Below are 16,449 nucleotides of genomic sequence, written 5' to 3' on the forward strand. Positions count from 1 at the left end.
TTTAGCAGTACTCCAGATCCCAACATGATCAAATATTAGAAATTTGAACTTGCAAAAGGTATCTAATAAAACCTATATAACACTGTTTATATGGTAGAATTTATGATTGGTGATGTGAGTTTTTAGTAGCTTTTTTATATCAGATATGAGATGATATAACACTTAGGAGCACACTTACACAACTTGGCTCTACTGACATCTAAAGTCTTTATCAAAAGTAGTAGTACTTTACAATCTACTATTACGTCTCTGCTGTGTTTTCCTACGAGTGCCCAAGCGCACACAAACGTGCACCCTTCACCTCATCTCACCTGTAATTACAGAAGGTTTTACTTGTAGTCTGTTATCTGTTAACTGCAACCCCCCCACCCACACCAAAACAATGGACAAGTGTGGGCCATTGGAAAAAAAAATCTTTATAAAATCCATTTTGTACAACAGCTCTTTGAAGACAACAGAGATGGACAGCAGTTTTCATGTGAAACTGCAGAATCACAGTACAGTGGGCTACCCGGGAGAGGAGGCAGGTTTGAGGGGCATCAGAGTCCCGGCCTGCATCCAGCTGTGATCCACAGCCATATCAACGCTACACGGCTCTCACAAGCACAAACAGGAGTTCACTTGTTCTTGGGAGGAGTAAAGTGGATTCGGCACCTTTCAACGAAAACCTGCAGAGCAAAAACATGGCTGTAAGAAGTGAGACACTCAACCATTAGAACAGTTTGCATATCTATGTACAGACTGTAGTTTAAGAGCACACAGATATACTGACCTTTAGAGTACGGTCTTTTACAACTTCTTCAACATTCAGCTCAGAACTCATGAGTTTTAACTAAGGGAAAACAGATAAGAACACAATGTTATTCCTTATGAGTTCAAGATTTGGAATCGTAGGGTACCTTCAGGCATTTCAAAAGGTCAGCTACTAACTTTAACTAAAATAATACAAATAATAATAATAATCACTATAAATAAAAATAACAAATATTTTAGTTAGTTTGTGTTTTGGCATGTAGCCTAATTTACCTTTACAAAATAAAAAAATGTGTATAATGTGTAAATGAATAGTGCAATTTCCAATACAAAGCAGAGCCAACAAACTGCTAAACAATTGAATCAGTCTTCAAACTTCAAACTGATCACGTGTGCTTCTGCATGGCTGAAATGCAAACCTTCAGTGTTAGAAACGCTGCATTATATTCAATATTTTCAATATCAACTTCTTATTTGGGGTGGTATTATAATATTTAATAATCAACTTTAAGGATCTCGGAGAGCTGTAAATGTAATGATTTTGGCACCACAAATATGTTGGGTGGAGCAAAATAATATTAATCATATCATATAAAATGGTAGGATATAATACAATAGTTAATACATATATCATTAAGAAATTATGAGGGATGATAAGAGATTTGGCTTCAGAAATACGTCACATTGTGGGTAAAAATGTTTTCCATTTAAGCGGTGTCTGTAAATGTCTGTACTATAATTAAGTAAATGTTGGACCAATTACTATCCCTAGAAATTCACATTTTTCGATAGTAAATACGGGTACACAAATAGACCAGAAACAGGGTTTTAAAAGGTTCTTCTTCAGAAATGGTGCTTTTTTTTTAGCATGAAAAAGGTATCCACTATTATTGCCAGTTACACAACTCTTGATGCTAGTGTACTTTTTAAAACAGAAATATCACACAAATTATTTACTATTAAACAAAACCTGACCACTCAGCTTTTGTCACTTAGAGTAACTAAAGAAAACTGTCTCGACTCCTTAACTGTTTAGCTGTACTCAAATTACACATTTATCCTGCTGTATGTGTGATGGGTCTTCATACTATTGTGACCTTTCCCCTGTTAAACGTGATGTAATTTAGGGCTGAAGTTTGCTGCCCCCTAGTGGCAAGTGAAGACACTACCTTGGTTTGCTCTTTCCTGAGCTGTTTAATGATGGACAGGTTGTCACGGTCTTTTGCCCTCTCCTCGCGTAGCTGCCCAACAACCGCTGAGGTTTCTGTAATGCAGGCCTTTATTGCCTTATCTCTACTGAGATGGGCCTCTAAAAGCTGGGGAAATAATAAAAAAAAAAGTCAAAGTGTCTTTCTAATGCAATCCAACACACAGACCAATTCAGCAGATTTAGGCAAGTCTGTGACTTAATATATAATAATAATAATAATAATAATAATAATAATAATAATAATAATCAACGTGACTAACAGACTCATAAAGCTCTTTGCAGGTCTGAGAGGCATCCACTTTCCCTGAGAAGGATGCAGTGGGGACAGTCGTGTTGAGAGCATGAACAATCCGGTCATCTATAGTCCGCATTACTTTTAGTGTTTCCTGTAAAACATATATAAAAATACAATACCATATTTTTTATTTATGACCATCATGTAAATGAAACTAGATTTTTCAATGCCCATAAGCTTCTTTGCAGCATGTTCTAACATGAAATGGACATTCATACACTGAGGCATATTAATTTTGTCCATTTTATAAAATAGTATATAAATATAATATAGTTTTCTGCTCATTTTATAAAAGCCTTTGCCAAAAATAATTAACTAAATTTATTCATGGCCAGAAAAAAAACATTGTTTCCTATTGTAACATTATCAACACTGCCAGGTTAAACAAAACTTGACTTTTTATCCAATCAGAATAGTGGGATCTAACAACAGATTACAACACTGTTATCTAGAAGTCATGGTTAACCACGACACCAAAAGGACCACTACCTGACACCAATCTTTATATGTAAAATATTAATCAAATATCAGTAATGTGCTTTAGAGAATATGTAGGCTTTTGCAAAATATAACACTACATCATTATCTCAATATTTTCTTACACTCTTAAAATAGCTATTGTTGCATTGCAGTCATGGTAATCTCTGGTTCCAATCACCACCACTGTAAGGAAATCTGAGTTCGGAAGTTTCTCTCTTATAAACCATTTCAACAAGAGTATTTCAGACAAACTTTTTAAAAATCGGTGGAATTTCACTTTAAATACATAAACATGACATGCAACAAATTGGACAGATATGACAATCACACTGTGATAACACGCCAATATATATGCCTTACGATGTAATAAACCCCAAATGTTAAAGTCATGATTTTACATTATTTATTCTTTTGTTGTGTTTAACACTTATCCAGTGCAATATAATTAACAATTCAAAAATCCAGCTAAGACCAAGAGTTTGTATTATGAGCAGGACCCTGCCTACCGAATGATTAAAGTAGAAAAAAACCTTTACAATCCGTTCCTATGTTTTAAGAAATCATAACCTCAGGTATTTTGGTTACATTTAGTAATGATGATGAAAGGCAATATATATTTCAAATGTAGGAAATCTCTAAACAATGCATTTTATACCTAAATATTTTATAGACTCCACAGAATTACTGAACAATGTAATAACCTTACAAATTATAAGAAGTGTTCATGTAACCTACATGGATCAATATATAGTAGTTATAGTATACAAGTTATATTAAGAACCTAAACATAAGGATATAAAGACATAGCCAAAATAGAAAAATAGACCAATTTTAACTCAGCCTGTGAGTATTTCTTCAAAGCCAGAAAAAAGGTACAATAATGTGCAATAATATAGAAAAGAGCTGATAGAGAGAGCTGCAGGGGGGAACTGACAGCAGTGTGAATGCCTCCACTGTACTCTCTCTCTCTACTTACAACTAATATTTGACTTTACAAGCATTTTAACAGCGGAGTCACAGACCGGCGGACGTGTATCTGGCTTCGTTCAGCCTGTCTGTTATTCTGTCAGTGTTTTCTATTCCCCATTTTTTTACCTGGAACATTGAAAAGTCCTCACAGTTCAGAGTCCCGCCGGGCGCAGCCATGCTGGACTGACCGTGAGGTCCTCACTCACACAGAGCTGCCCGACAAAAACGCCCGAGCAATTATATAAAAGAAATACACCCACCGCCGAGACACGGATTATTTCTGATTGTACGAATTAAATACATTAATAATTCATGTTAAACTCAGGTTTTCAATTATTTCTCAGTCTAAACACCGAAAACTGTCTTTAAATGAACAGAAACGGGCGAGACTGTGTAGCTAATCTACACAGTTAGTTACCTAATCCCAGTATTAATATTGAGGTGAAAACTACTGTCATCATGCGTCTGGATTAAAATTGTAAGTATAGTTGTAATAGTTGTAATTTAATATTAAGACAAGGCTACATCTCACGTGTGTGTTAATGTTTCTGTATTTTAAAGAGCAATGCCCTTGTGTAATCTTGTTTTCTGCACTGGCGCTCTGCAAGTGCTCATTTTTTACAGAGCTGCATTCAGCCCGGCCAATCGCTACAGAGAGTTTTTAACCCTGAAGAGCAATAAAAGAGCCAGAAACAGCACAGAGGAACATACAGAGTCTGGTGGGCACTCTTTAGAGGTGTCAGATAATGACATACAATATCATTTGTTACCTTACTTAACCTTCTGTAACACAATGTTGCCCTAGAGCAACAAAGCAAAATTTTGGTTAATACACAGTACATTTTTTGTGTGTATATCTGTTTGTTTATTTATTTGTTTATTTATCATGTTTTCCCATATTCTCCCCAATTCACAAGGTCAATTACCCAACCCACTCATTAGGACTCCCCCTACCACTAGTGAAGCCCCAAGATTAAAGACTAGCACACGCCTCCTCCAATACATAGGAAGTCTGCCACTGCCTCTTTTGCAGAGTATCCAGCTCACTCGTAGGAAAGTGCAGCGACTCGGTTTCGAAACATTAGCCCACAGACGCCTCATGCTGAGCGACATCGCCCTTTGGAGTGATATGGGTAGAGCAAGGCCAATCATGCTCTCCCAGGGCTCCGGTAGCCAGTATGCAGCTTAAACAGGGAGCCAGGACATCACCAGGGTGGCGGTTTTATTGATTGACTGATTGGCATATTGTGATTTGTCTGTACCTAAGTACATAGACACATCATTCACGCCTATAGCACAGTTGTACCTGAGAAGGCGCTGCAGAGGTGGAAAGTAATAAAATAAAAGCATTTTTAAAGGTTAGGAAAGGCTTATGAATTTTTTTATTACTTCAAAGAAATACATTTCAGCTAATAATGAAAAAAAATATATGGTTTAGGGTTTAGTGCCACTTTAATGACATTTTTTCCCTTACATCACTTTAATTTTTATACTTAAAAGTAGTTATACTTATACAGAAGTATTTTAAACCCTAGGATCTATATTTCTATCTGAGTAATTAATGTGAATACTTTAGAGACCTTTGGCACTATATATCCTTGCAACATGTTCATATATATATATTTTTTAAAGGTCTGTATGAACCTCTTAAATTAAATTAAATATCATTGTAATTTAAGTTTTTACAAAAAAAATAACACATAGTGAATAAGATTGCCTATCATTAAATACAAAATAACAATAGAATGGATTAAACTTACATTAAATAAACCAAGAAATCATAGCCTTTGATTTTTTTTTGTCTGTGTGAGGAAATATAAAGAGTGGTGAGAGTGTGTGGGTCTCAAATCAGTCCTTTTTTTTTTTGAATCATCATGACTAGTAATGTTTAAAAGACATTTTCCAACGTTATGTATTTAAATGAGGAAATACGTTGCTCGTATTTATTGTGTATAAAAAGAGACTTTCGTCAATTTATGTGTGCTCTGTGTGGTTTTCCCTCAGCTCCGAAAAACCCAATGCTTTAGTTAGTCTTAAATAAGTGCACTATGTAGGGAACTAGAGGGCGATTTGAGACAGACCCGGATCTAGCAGAAGGTTATAGAAGGTAAAGGGAGCTGCGTGTGTGTTTGTAGTGAACGCTGGTATAAGTGAACGCTGCACTGGCACACGGACAGTGCCAGGTTCTGCTGTTGCGGTTTTGTGACAGCGGGTTTAGACTTTTCTGCGCACGAATTTATGGATTAATCGCCTCAGAGTATCTTTTCACACGGTCTCTGTATCTTCACACAACATGTTCTTCCAGGCAATCAGCAGAAGTCGCCCTGCTTTGGCCTCTTTTGTCGGTAAGTGCTGAAGGACTTCAAGCTTGTTTTGGGAGCAGGCTTTGAATACTTATCCTAGCTCAGATAGCTAGCTAACTTTCTCTGATTGACGTTACCACATTTTTACAGCAATGAAGGAACAGCTATACTGTATTCAGCTGACTTAACTGTAACTAGGATTTAGGGGAAAATGGGTGAGTATGACAGATTAATCAACCCATCTACACGAAGTCCAGCAGAGTTTTATAACATATATCTCTCTTTTTATGGCTTTGGCTGGTATTACTTTATTTCCTTATTGAACAACCACACCTGCCTAAAAGTTATTTTACTTTTTATGACCATTTATTCATATTTGTGTGACCTTTTATTACTAATACTGCTTTTGTATTCATTGTTTAGCATTTACATTTAGTGTTAAATAACGTATTCTTTCACTTTTCAAATGTCATAAGTGGGTAATTACAGGTAGTTAATGTCATAATTAATTACATAGCAACATTACCAATAGTTTATTTTTTTGTCAATTTTTTTATGACAGACCTTTATCATTTTCTTTTAGACAAGAATAGTCCAGAAATAGTGGAAAGAGCCTAAAAACTGCAGTTCCTTTTCTGAAAGATGCTGGATGCTGAATTAAAGTTCCAGTGATTCCATTGTTGCTCAATATTTTAAGTAGTAGCTATTCAATCTAGTCCAAGTCTAGTTTTCACAATTCCTGCATTAATCATAGTCTCAGAGATACAACACGAGTCATTAAGAGTGGTTTGGTTTAAAGTGGTTAAATGTATAGAAACTCTGATAAAGACAGTATTTTATAAATAGGTAGTGATGGGAGTGAATTAAAGTAAATATGTAAGGGCTTTATGTGAGGGAGCTTTTATAAGGGCATTAAACTCCTCAGATGTCGAACATATTCACCACAACTGTGTACAATTTTAACTCTCTCTGTCTAACTTTAATTCTCTCAAAACAGTACGACTTTGTAGAAATTAGCTGATGTCCAAACTGATTCTAGGATCAGAGGCAATGAACCCAGCCACCCTGCCTCCCCATAAAAATATAAATGAATTTTGAGGAAAGTTCCCATGAGGGGTGAGGGTCTCCTATCAGAAAAAAAAAGAATAATTTAGATTCAGATTAGACACACAATCTATCATGTACAGTTGTGTTAATTTCATTTTTAACATCTTTTCAGAAGAAAAAAAAGATTATCAAACTTTTAATTTAAAAAGCTAAAAGTGGCAAGCTCCTCAAACCTGTAGCTTTTTTTAGGTCATGTGCTCACACTCGGCCATAAAATCCCATCATTTATTTATTTTATTATTATTTATTTTTTAACCATTTTCTTTCACTTGAACTTGACCTTGGCCCTGATAGTTATTTTAGAAAAACAAACCATTAACCATGGCTGGCCACACAAACATAGGACATTTTAGGAGTGGGATATTATCTCATCATGTATTTTATTATTCTGTTACAATAATTAGCTGATACACATACAGACAGTACTAGCTTTAATATCAACACCCTGTTTAAATAAGCAGCCTCTAGCCTCTCTTACTTATGTTTAGCCAGTTTAACTAGTGGCTGATTATCAGTCTGCAGCATTACCTTACTAAATAAAAAAAAGCTTCAGGCAACAACAGCATAAAGAGGGCTGTTTGACTGTGCGTGCGTGTCTGTGTGCGTGCTTGTGAGCGTGTACACCTGTGTGTTTGGCACACAGTGGACCGTATCATTTGCTAGCGAAGCCCCTGCCTGTAAGCATCACAGAATCCTATATTGTGTACATCACCATGACTCATCATATTCGGTCCTCTTCAGCACACTTCATTCATCATGTCTGAACCAGCAGCATATAAGATCCTACTGATAGCCATGCAGCTGGTAGTTCTTCACGGTCTACTTAACAGCAGACTACACTGATTGATTTTTTCTGTATATTAATTGTGCTTATACTAAATGTTTGTATATATATATATATATATATAGAATATCATCATTTTTTATGTTTGAGTAAAACATATAGAATCAAAATTGTTGTAAAGAAGGCACCCAAACATGTGACATGTCTGAATCAAAGTTTAGTAATCTATCTTTATATTCAATTCTGAGCACTTATATCCAGCAGTGACCTGTTACTGTCTTGCAAATATCAAGACGTCTTGATGGCTTCATAATTTGGGTTACAGAGACATTAATCACTACACTACACTTCTGGTCACAGCTTGACCAGACAGCAAGTCATCAAGCCAGCAAGCTACTTCCAGTTTCAGACAGCCTTTAAATAAATGGATTGAAAGCTTTTGTCTATATGTGATGATACTGCCTCCTTACTCCTTAGTTCAATTACAGAAGAGATAACAGGTGGCCTCAAGTTAAATTTAGATGCAGTATACTATTCACATACAGCAGGCCCTTGCTTATAATGTCCTTCAACAACAGAATCAAAGCATGGCCAGTAAAATGCCAGTAAAGCAGTCCATCTTCAGACTGAAGAAAACACATTTTCTGCAATTTAATCTTAATAATTTACTTTATTGTGTGTTGTAGAGAAAAACAAAGCCAAAATAGCACAAAGTGCACTGTATGTGTATATGACGTTTGTTCTAATTAAAACAACATTAATGGCAGTCAGAATCTTAATTTGTATGGAATAATGGACAGATTATTGCTATTGTATCATACATTGTCTTTTTCATAACTTTTTCAAAGTACTTAAATCTCCAAATAGTAACTTTACAGGAGTATAAGAACTTGTAACATTTAAAGGTAATTGTGGAATGTTTCTATTGGTCCATTTATCCAATATTCACATACTACATGGAACTGATGTTTATTGCAATTCAAACCTTGTATTGCATGTTTGACTTGACTACATTGACTTCCATCAAAAGTTCTTTTCTCTCTCTCTTTTTTGCTCTTGGAAAGTTGTCATTTTTTTGGAAGATACAAGGATTTTGCAAGGCAACCATGATGAATGAGGGCTTGCCATAACAGAGATAGTATGAAGATGTAGACAAGATATACATTTCCTTTACATGATGTTCCTTCCTGTATCCTTAGGAACATACAGAATCACAGCCTCACTGTGACTCAACAAAAAGCATTCAAATACCATGTTGCGTAATACATGTAGATTCCCTCACGTGAGCTTTGTTGTGTCTTTAATGCTGTGTGAACATGAGTGTTTTGCTGTACACAATGCCTCCTTCTGAACTGTGGGGTTTGATTGCTGGCACTCAATGCCGTGGTCTGTAAACTGAAGCTTCTGCTGTTGTTTTTTTCCACGTCTCCTGTAGGGCAGTGGCAGAGATGTGCCCTGAACACAGCGAGCAGGAGGCAGCTGTGCAGTAAACCACATGGAGCAGAAACTGGGGCAACACCTGGTAAGTACACTTAACACAGTCAGTCTGTTTGTGTAGTAAAGCTGACCTTAGTGGTAAGAATAATAATAAAGTAATCTGTGAAGTAGTCAGTATTTTTTACATTTTATATACGCTAGTGTGTAATATTTTTTACTGGCTTTAATTAAATTAAAATGAAAGTTAGATGTGTCTAATGAATAAAGAACAGAGCTGATTATTCTGAAATGGCTGAAAAAAAGCTGAAGAACATCAAGAAACAAGAAGTGAATTAATTAATAGCCACAATGCCTGATATTTTAAAAGTGGTTTTAAATATACTGACACTGACATGCCAAATATCATGGGACAAGAACTACAATTGTGTTTTTTCGCTACATCACGAAGAAGCTAAAAAACGCAGCTCTGACTTGCATGATAAGTGTGTGCGGCCTCCTGCTTTGAATGTGTATGTAATTTTTGACAGAATCATTTTGCATGGATAATTCTAGCCGGACACCACTGGTCACAATCATTACCACCAGTGTTGGGCACGTTACTTTGAAAAAGTAATTAGTTATAGTTACTCGTTACTTCTCCAAAAAAGTAACTTAATAACGGAGTTACTCCACTATAAAAGTAATTAGTTACCAGTAAAAGTAACTATCGCGTTACTTTTTATTATTTGCCCGTCAAAAAAAAGGAAATCAATTATGCATTTACTATTATTATTAGAAAAATAACAAACGAAAATAAACCCAAAATGTTGACAAAAATATAATCTAACGAATTTCAAAAAAATAACACGAAATTCTCCACACAACCAAAGAAAATTACTGAAACTTGTAATACTAAAAAAAACGGAAAAACACGTCTGGGGATGAAATTAAACAAACCAAGGAAATATGTATATATAAACAAAACAAAATAAAGGACAAAAACAACAATTTAATGACCGTTAAAATGGTATTAATATAACAGCTTCACCAAAAGAGAATAGAGCTTAGATCGGTCCCAAACCAATGAACCATGAACTGTCATTATGAGCCCGAGCCCGACCCGATTCGCCCAATAAACTGTCTGTTTTCGGGCTGATTGAATGAGCGAAATATAATCAGAATTATGTTAATTTACACTGTAACATAAAAGCATAGAACTATTATTTAATTTAAATGATTTTTAAGAACAGCTACACACAGTGCTGTAAGTCAAACGCAGAGGCCTTCACGTGCGCCCAGAGCTACGTGATTACATTTTTCATTTTTATTATAATTTAATTTTATTTTGTTTTTATTTTTTTCTGTTCAGTAAGTTTTTAGGGTGGGCTTGCTAGTTTTTATTAGTTTTCACACATCTCATCAGAGAGATCAATCTAATAAACGTGAGAGAGAAAGAGAGAGAGAAAGAGAGAGAAAGGGAGAGAAAGAAAGACAGAGAGAGAGATTTCTGGTATGAGTTACTCAAAGGTAAATGTTCTCACACACTGTATCTGCTGGTTCCCTTTCATCTGCCTGGCGCTCATATTGTAATCCCATACATAGTTCTGCAGTTTCTCAGTGTTTTCTGTCGTATTTTGCGGCTAGCGCGAGCGCTTTACACAAGAGCGGACCACGAGGTGCCGCGCGCTCGGCACAACCCCGCCTGCTGTACAACTCCGCTGTACAACAGCGCTTATAAATAAATTAAACACGAAAATTAGGGTATTCTATCAGTAATTTCAGTTCGTTAGTTTTATAAACACAAAATACAGTTCGAGATAGTTATGTTTTTTTCCTTTTAATTGCCGTTTTTATTAGATTCAGTTAACACAAATGTTTTTTCACTTTCAGTTTTCGCTGTTTCGTTCGCTTTAGTGTACAATAATAATTGGTTACTTAGCAACATTGTAATTATCACACCAGAGCTTTATATAAAATAAAAATAGGAGCCCGATTTCGGGTCGGTCCTCGGGTCAGGTCGGGTTCGGGCAGAGAATCTAAGCTCTAAAACAGAAAGCAGCAGCACCACAAAAACCGGAGCAGCTAAAAAGAGCTTAACGTCCTTAATACGGAACTTGGCCTGTCCAGGGCAATCACTGAATTTATTAGAGCACGCAAATCGTCACAATTGTGCCTCACTTCACCACGCCAAACCACGTAAACCTACAGGCACAGCGGCCAGAAGCTCAAGTTTACCGGAAAGAGGAGGGGTTAACCAGGGCAAAGCGAAAAAAAAAAAAAAAAAAGTTAATAGAGCGGCTAAAGTAACGTGCAGTAACGGGGTGTCGGAAATGGTAACGGCGTTATAGTTACAGTCAGAGTAATTAGTTAGATTACTCGTTACTGAAAAAAAGTAACGGCGTTAGTAACGCCGTTAGTTTTAACGGCGTTACTCCCAACACTGATTACCACCCACTGTGCTGTCCACAATTTGAAGCACAGATAATTTAATAGTTCATGCTGCCTTGCAGTCTTCAACCTCACTCACAAGATATCACCTCACAATTTATACAGGTGTGAATGTTCCCATGCCTGTTGCTGAGGTAACACTTCATGATCAAGTTACATACTGCTATCCCATTACTTTTGGCATGTCAGAGTATGTTGTACTGCAGTGAACTAAATGAGGGAACTGAATGTATCTAAACTAATCTAAGCTTGGCTTGCTTTTGTCCCTGAGGACATGGGCTAAGGGAAATGGGGTTACACCCAAATAATCTCTGATGGAACAGCAAAATATTGTCTTTTCAGGGGAGGTCTTGCTTTGAGTCCAAGTTGGAGCATCATTCACGTCACCACTGACTCTGTCTTCATTTTTTTTCTTGATTTCATTAACAGCTCCACGTCCTGCATTCAAATTGCCAGGCTACCGGCCATCAGAGATGGACAAGAAGTTCCTGGTCTGGTCTGGACGTTTTAAATCCAAGGAGCAGATACCAGAGCTTGTGTCGTAAGTGATCTCTTCCTGTTTACAGGCCAGTTTACCTCCTGGACCTCACACCGTGTTTGTGTCTCATTCTCATTATGATGCATAGCATCTGCTCACGGGTGAAGCACATGGAGCTTCTGTTCTGAAGTTCAAACAAGGCCTCACTCCCGTGTCTGTGGAGTTAATTGGTGTAATTCCTGATATCTGGGGTGAGATCAAACAAGGTCAGGTTACTAATGGTTTAATGGAAACCAGATGTGGCACATATACATGGCTCAATATATTGATTATGATGGGATGCAGGCCCATGCTCGCCTAATAAAGGGTAAGGAGTTTAGGTGTTTAGAACATTAAGAGCTTGTGTGCTAGTGTATTGATGGTGGGAAGATGTGATTGATTGTATGTACTGTACTATTAACATACACTGTCTGGACAACAGTGCTGGGAAACACCTCTTAATGATTAAATTCAGGTATTTTATGCAGTCTTATTGTCACAGGTATATAAAATCAAGCACCTAGCTCTGTAGTCTGCTTTTACAGTACACTTTATGGTGATTTTTTAATGCTTCTTTTGTTATTCATTTTTTTTCCTGTATATCTGTAAATATTTATCATGTATTCATGAAAAGGAAAAAAACATTTTCTTCCATGTTCAGAAACGCACTATTTAGTTGAGAATAAGCACAACTAGAAAAATTAGTTCAGAAAAGCTTATCTTTAATAGCCACTTGTGACTTAACCACAAGCTGTGACTGGTTGCTTATCACTCTGCTGCCTGCTAGGCAACATAGAGGAGCATAATGCATAAAAGTTGCCAGTGTTGTGCTAACTCAGTAATTGCAGAATGTTGTTATAGCTTCAAATGGAGATGGGATGAGGGTGTTAACTTTTTCATTGTCTATAGATATAGAGTAGAATTGAATGTCCTAAAAGCTCCAAATTCCATTGCTCATTTTGGATTTTACAATAAGTGAACATTTCATGATGATCTAATGGTTTTCTAGCTGTGTAGACTATTATTTCATCAGATCTGATCCGCTTTTTTAAATGGTTCAGGATTGTTTTCATTAAGATTGCATCATCAGCAATCCAATATGTATTCAGTCAAGCTGGAATTCATCAGGCTGGTTTTCACCACTGTTGTAAACTACACTTCATTGTTCATTTTGCTCTTAATACAGGCAGCAAATTGTCTGCACATTGATGTTTGCTGCTAGATAGACTGGCTGAATCTCCCTACAAAGTGTGCTTCGATGTGTTATGTAATATATGATGTAATATGTTATGTAAATAGGGGCTTCTGCACCCAAACACTTTACATGTCTAACCTTTTGGCTTTAAGTCAATGTGCACAGATCTCTACTGGAGCTGGAGTTTCGTGAATTACTTAGAATTCTAGGGAGGCAGATCAGACCAATAACAGCATCAGGCTCTCTAGAGATTTAGCCACATCTTCCATATTACATTGGTGGTGTTGGTTTACCAGGAACTCCTATATTAAGAACTATAATCATCCTCATTTCATAGATTATTATGAAGTATCTATGCCTTTCTTCAATGCAGTTGGATGTTCTTTAACTTTAGACATGCCTGTTTATATTTACGTCCAGATTTGAGACGATCGATGCGGCCAGGAACAAAATTCGTGTTAAGGCCTGCTACGCCATGATCGTTGTGACCATTGTATGCTGCATCGCCATGATCATCTCGGGAAAACAGGTAATAAAAAATAAGCACAAAAATTACAGTAATCAGACATATTAGTGTATCATGCACAAGCTATCATGTCAAATATAAATACAAAGATATTATACAGTGTCTTTACTGTTGCAATTGTACTAAGGATCTCCTGAATAAGGATGGGCAATTAATCAAAAAGTAATATAAAAAAAATTATAATTTTTTTTTCAAGACAGCAGCATTACAGCACCCAAACTAGAATAACTTTCCGCATTGCAGCAATAATAATGTTGAGCACATAAAAAAAACATCTTTTGAATAATCTGTAAATTAGTCATTAAATAAATTATACAAAATCAGTACAAAAATAATGGTAATGTGTATTCACACAAACTTGTTTTAATTTTGCATAGATAGGAATTACGCCTAATCTTGGACTACACGGTAGATTTTTCATTGAAAGGAAAATACAGTTCTGGTGCTTACTGTTTAACCAATGTTGGCAAGAGATGGCTAGCTTGATCACACTCAAAATGCCTAGCATTACACACATAAGTGGCTGTTAGCCTCATTAAAATAGTTTCCCACTGCTAACATTAAAACAGCCTTCTGGAAACATGCTACAGTACTAAAAGTTGTGAATATTGTCCATTCCAGTCACCTCTACAGCAGTGGTATAAATTTAGCAAACTGGATAAAATAGTCTGAAGAAATGTCTATCTGACCAGGCTTAATGGGTCCACCTTTAAAATAAGATAAAAAGCATTCTCAGTTAAAACATAAAAGAAAATGTTGTGCTTCTTTGTTCAAAATATATTTTTTTGCTATTGCAGGCTGTTGGCCGCCATGAGAGTCTGAGTTCCATAAATTTGGAGAAGAAAGCTCGTTTGAGAGAACAAGCACAGCGAGAGCGCGAGGAAGCCGTTCTTGCAGGAAAACCGCAGTGAGGGTCCTCATAATTGGAGCATCAGACTCCCTTGGGATTTTTGAGATCCTATCAAAATGTGTCACTTTAGAGCACACAACAGTGTTTATACTGTGTGCTGTTTCCTCACTGGCCCCATAGTGGGTCTCTGCTAATATAGAATTGTTACTCTGGCTGTTCATCGGAAGTGTTGAGCAGCTGCTAGAAATATGAGCTTTTCCTTAGCTTGTGTGACTGTTTATATTCTGACGTATTTGACTTTTTAAATGTATTAAAAGTATCATCCCAAAGATTGGACTCCTTTCTGTAGGCTCTGCAGTCTAGACCCTTGAGATTCATTCAGTATTCACTGTTCCTGCCAGCTCTCAAGCTCTGTCCTCTTGATTGCAATCACAGAAATTGAAGTATTCATCATAACTGCAGAAGGAGGATATTTAAGGACCATTTTCAGAAACAGGCTTAAGTCCCTTAAAATTTCTACTGTAAATTTTCTCTGTTCATATAACAGTAAAATATATTGCGTCAGAACAGGGGAAACAGGTGAGTGTGAGTAAGAAGCGAGCTGACATTGTGAAGCATGTTTTGTCATTGACTCAAATGATGTATAACCATTTCCGAGGACCAAAACTTACAAAATGTAAACAAACCAGCTTGTAAGAAATATATATTTTTTTTATTTTGTCCTATTTTAAGTTTACTGTTGCGTTTTTCTGTCATGATTTTTGGGCAGTATGTTTCGGGAAATTTAAATAAATGAAAGAAAAACAAGGACAGGTCACATATTATTCATAACTACAACTAAGTAAGACTAGATTTATGGGGCTTTGAGTGGTTTAAGTGAACTAGCTTGGAGTATAGATAATATAAAGAAAAATATTTTGCACCATTTTCCTAAGGGTATAACAACAATATGCCCAGCCTACAATTCCAATATTCTGAACAAAGTTTGCAATAAAAACATTTAAGACTATCCATTATGGTGCATAATCCTTAAGCCTGTTATATTTACTATTTTTGGATGACACCATTTTAGTCCTACACAGTTTTGGTCCTATAGTCCCACGAAGACCACAAGGCTGTAGGTCCAGTTTCTAGGTTCAGTGTGGCTGCAGGTTTCCATTCTAGCCAAGCAGATGCATGTGACCAGTTGTTTAAAGACTGATTAAACAACCAGCAGCACACCTGATTCCACTTCTTTAAAGCGTCCATATAAAATGGTGTTTAAGAGCACCTTTACATGCACCCTTATTGAGCCTTTTCTAAAGACTGGTATAAGGCTGAACTCAGCATTATTACCCAGAGATCCCTTTTAACAGCAGCTTTGAACATGTGGGTTCTTGTTGGTGAGCATCATGGCATTGGGGAGAATATTTAAGTGAGTTACAAAAGCATTTCTTAAACATTTTCTACATATATTAGTCTCTCCCACTTGAACGCTTTTAAACCTGTCACTGTCAAGGACTTGCACACTGCAGGGGACAGGGTACTATTTGGTATGAATAGACTGATGCACTTCAGTCTTTTTCTACACGATAGATGTCGCTGTCTGCTCACAGA

The 16,449-nt window shown here is 36.4% G+C and overlaps 2 protein-coding genes across 2 annotated transcripts; one reads left to right on the forward strand and one right to left on the reverse strand.

Moving 5' to 3' along the window:
* Positions 1-395: 395 nt before the first annotated feature.
* Positions 396-3,980, reverse strand: mix23 (mitochondrial matrix import factor 23). Its single transcript, XM_007249036.4, has 5 exons — positions 3,834-3,980; positions 2,224-2,349; positions 1,923-2,069; positions 773-832; positions 396-668 (listed from the first exon to the last, which is right to left on the reverse strand). Exons 1-5 carry the CDS (start codon positions 3,882-3,884, stop codon positions 618-620), a joined length of 435 nt encoding a protein of 144 aa, XP_007249098.1. The 5' UTR covers positions 3,885-3,980; the 3' UTR covers positions 396-617.
* A 1,795-nt stretch (positions 3,981-5,775) lies between these two features.
* Positions 5,776-15,189, forward strand: fam162a (family with sequence similarity 162 member A). Its single transcript, XM_007249033.4, has 5 exons — positions 5,776-6,052; positions 9,337-9,423; positions 12,195-12,306; positions 13,898-14,006; positions 14,801-15,189. The coding sequence occupies exons 1-5, from the start codon at positions 6,001-6,003 to the stop codon at positions 14,912-14,914; spliced, it is 474 nt and encodes a 157-aa protein (XP_007249095.1). The 5' UTR covers positions 5,776-6,000; the 3' UTR covers positions 14,915-15,189.
* The last annotated feature ends 1,260 nt before the right edge of the window (positions 15,190-16,449 follow it).

The sequence above is a fragment of the Astyanax mexicanus genome, chromosome 1, assembly GCF_023375975.1.
Source record: "Astyanax mexicanus isolate ESR-SI-001 chromosome 1, AstMex3_surface, whole genome shotgun sequence".
Lineage (NCBI taxonomy): Eukaryota > Metazoa > Chordata > Actinopteri > Characiformes > Acestrorhamphidae > Astyanax > Astyanax mexicanus.

Excerpts from the sequence above, each read along its gene's own strand:
- mix23 (XM_007249036.4), bottom strand. The coding sequence starts at position 3,884 with ATGGCTGCGCCCGGCGGGACTCTGAACTGTGAGGACTTTTCAATGTTC. Across the intron at positions 2,070-2,223 it reads GCAAAGAGCTTTATGAGTCT|CTTTTAGAGGCCCATCTCAG; the intron begins GTTAGTCACGTT and ends TTATTTCCCCAG. Across the intron at positions 669-772 it reads TAAAAGACCGTACTCTAAAG|GTTTTCGTTGAAAGGTGCCG; the intron begins GTCAGTATATCT and ends TTTGCTCTGCAG.
- fam162a (XM_007249033.4), top strand. The coding sequence starts at position 6,001 with ATGTTCTTCCAGGCAATCAGCAGAAGTCGCCCTGCTTTGGCCTCTTTT. Across the intron at positions 6,053-9,336 it reads TGCTTTGGCCTCTTTTGTCG|GGCAGTGGCAGAGATGTGCC; the intron begins GTAAGTGCTGAA and ends CGTCTCCTGTAG. Across the intron at positions 9,424-12,194 it reads AGAAACTGGGGCAACACCTG|CTCCACGTCCTGCATTCAAA; the intron begins GTAAGTACACTT and ends TTTCATTAACAG.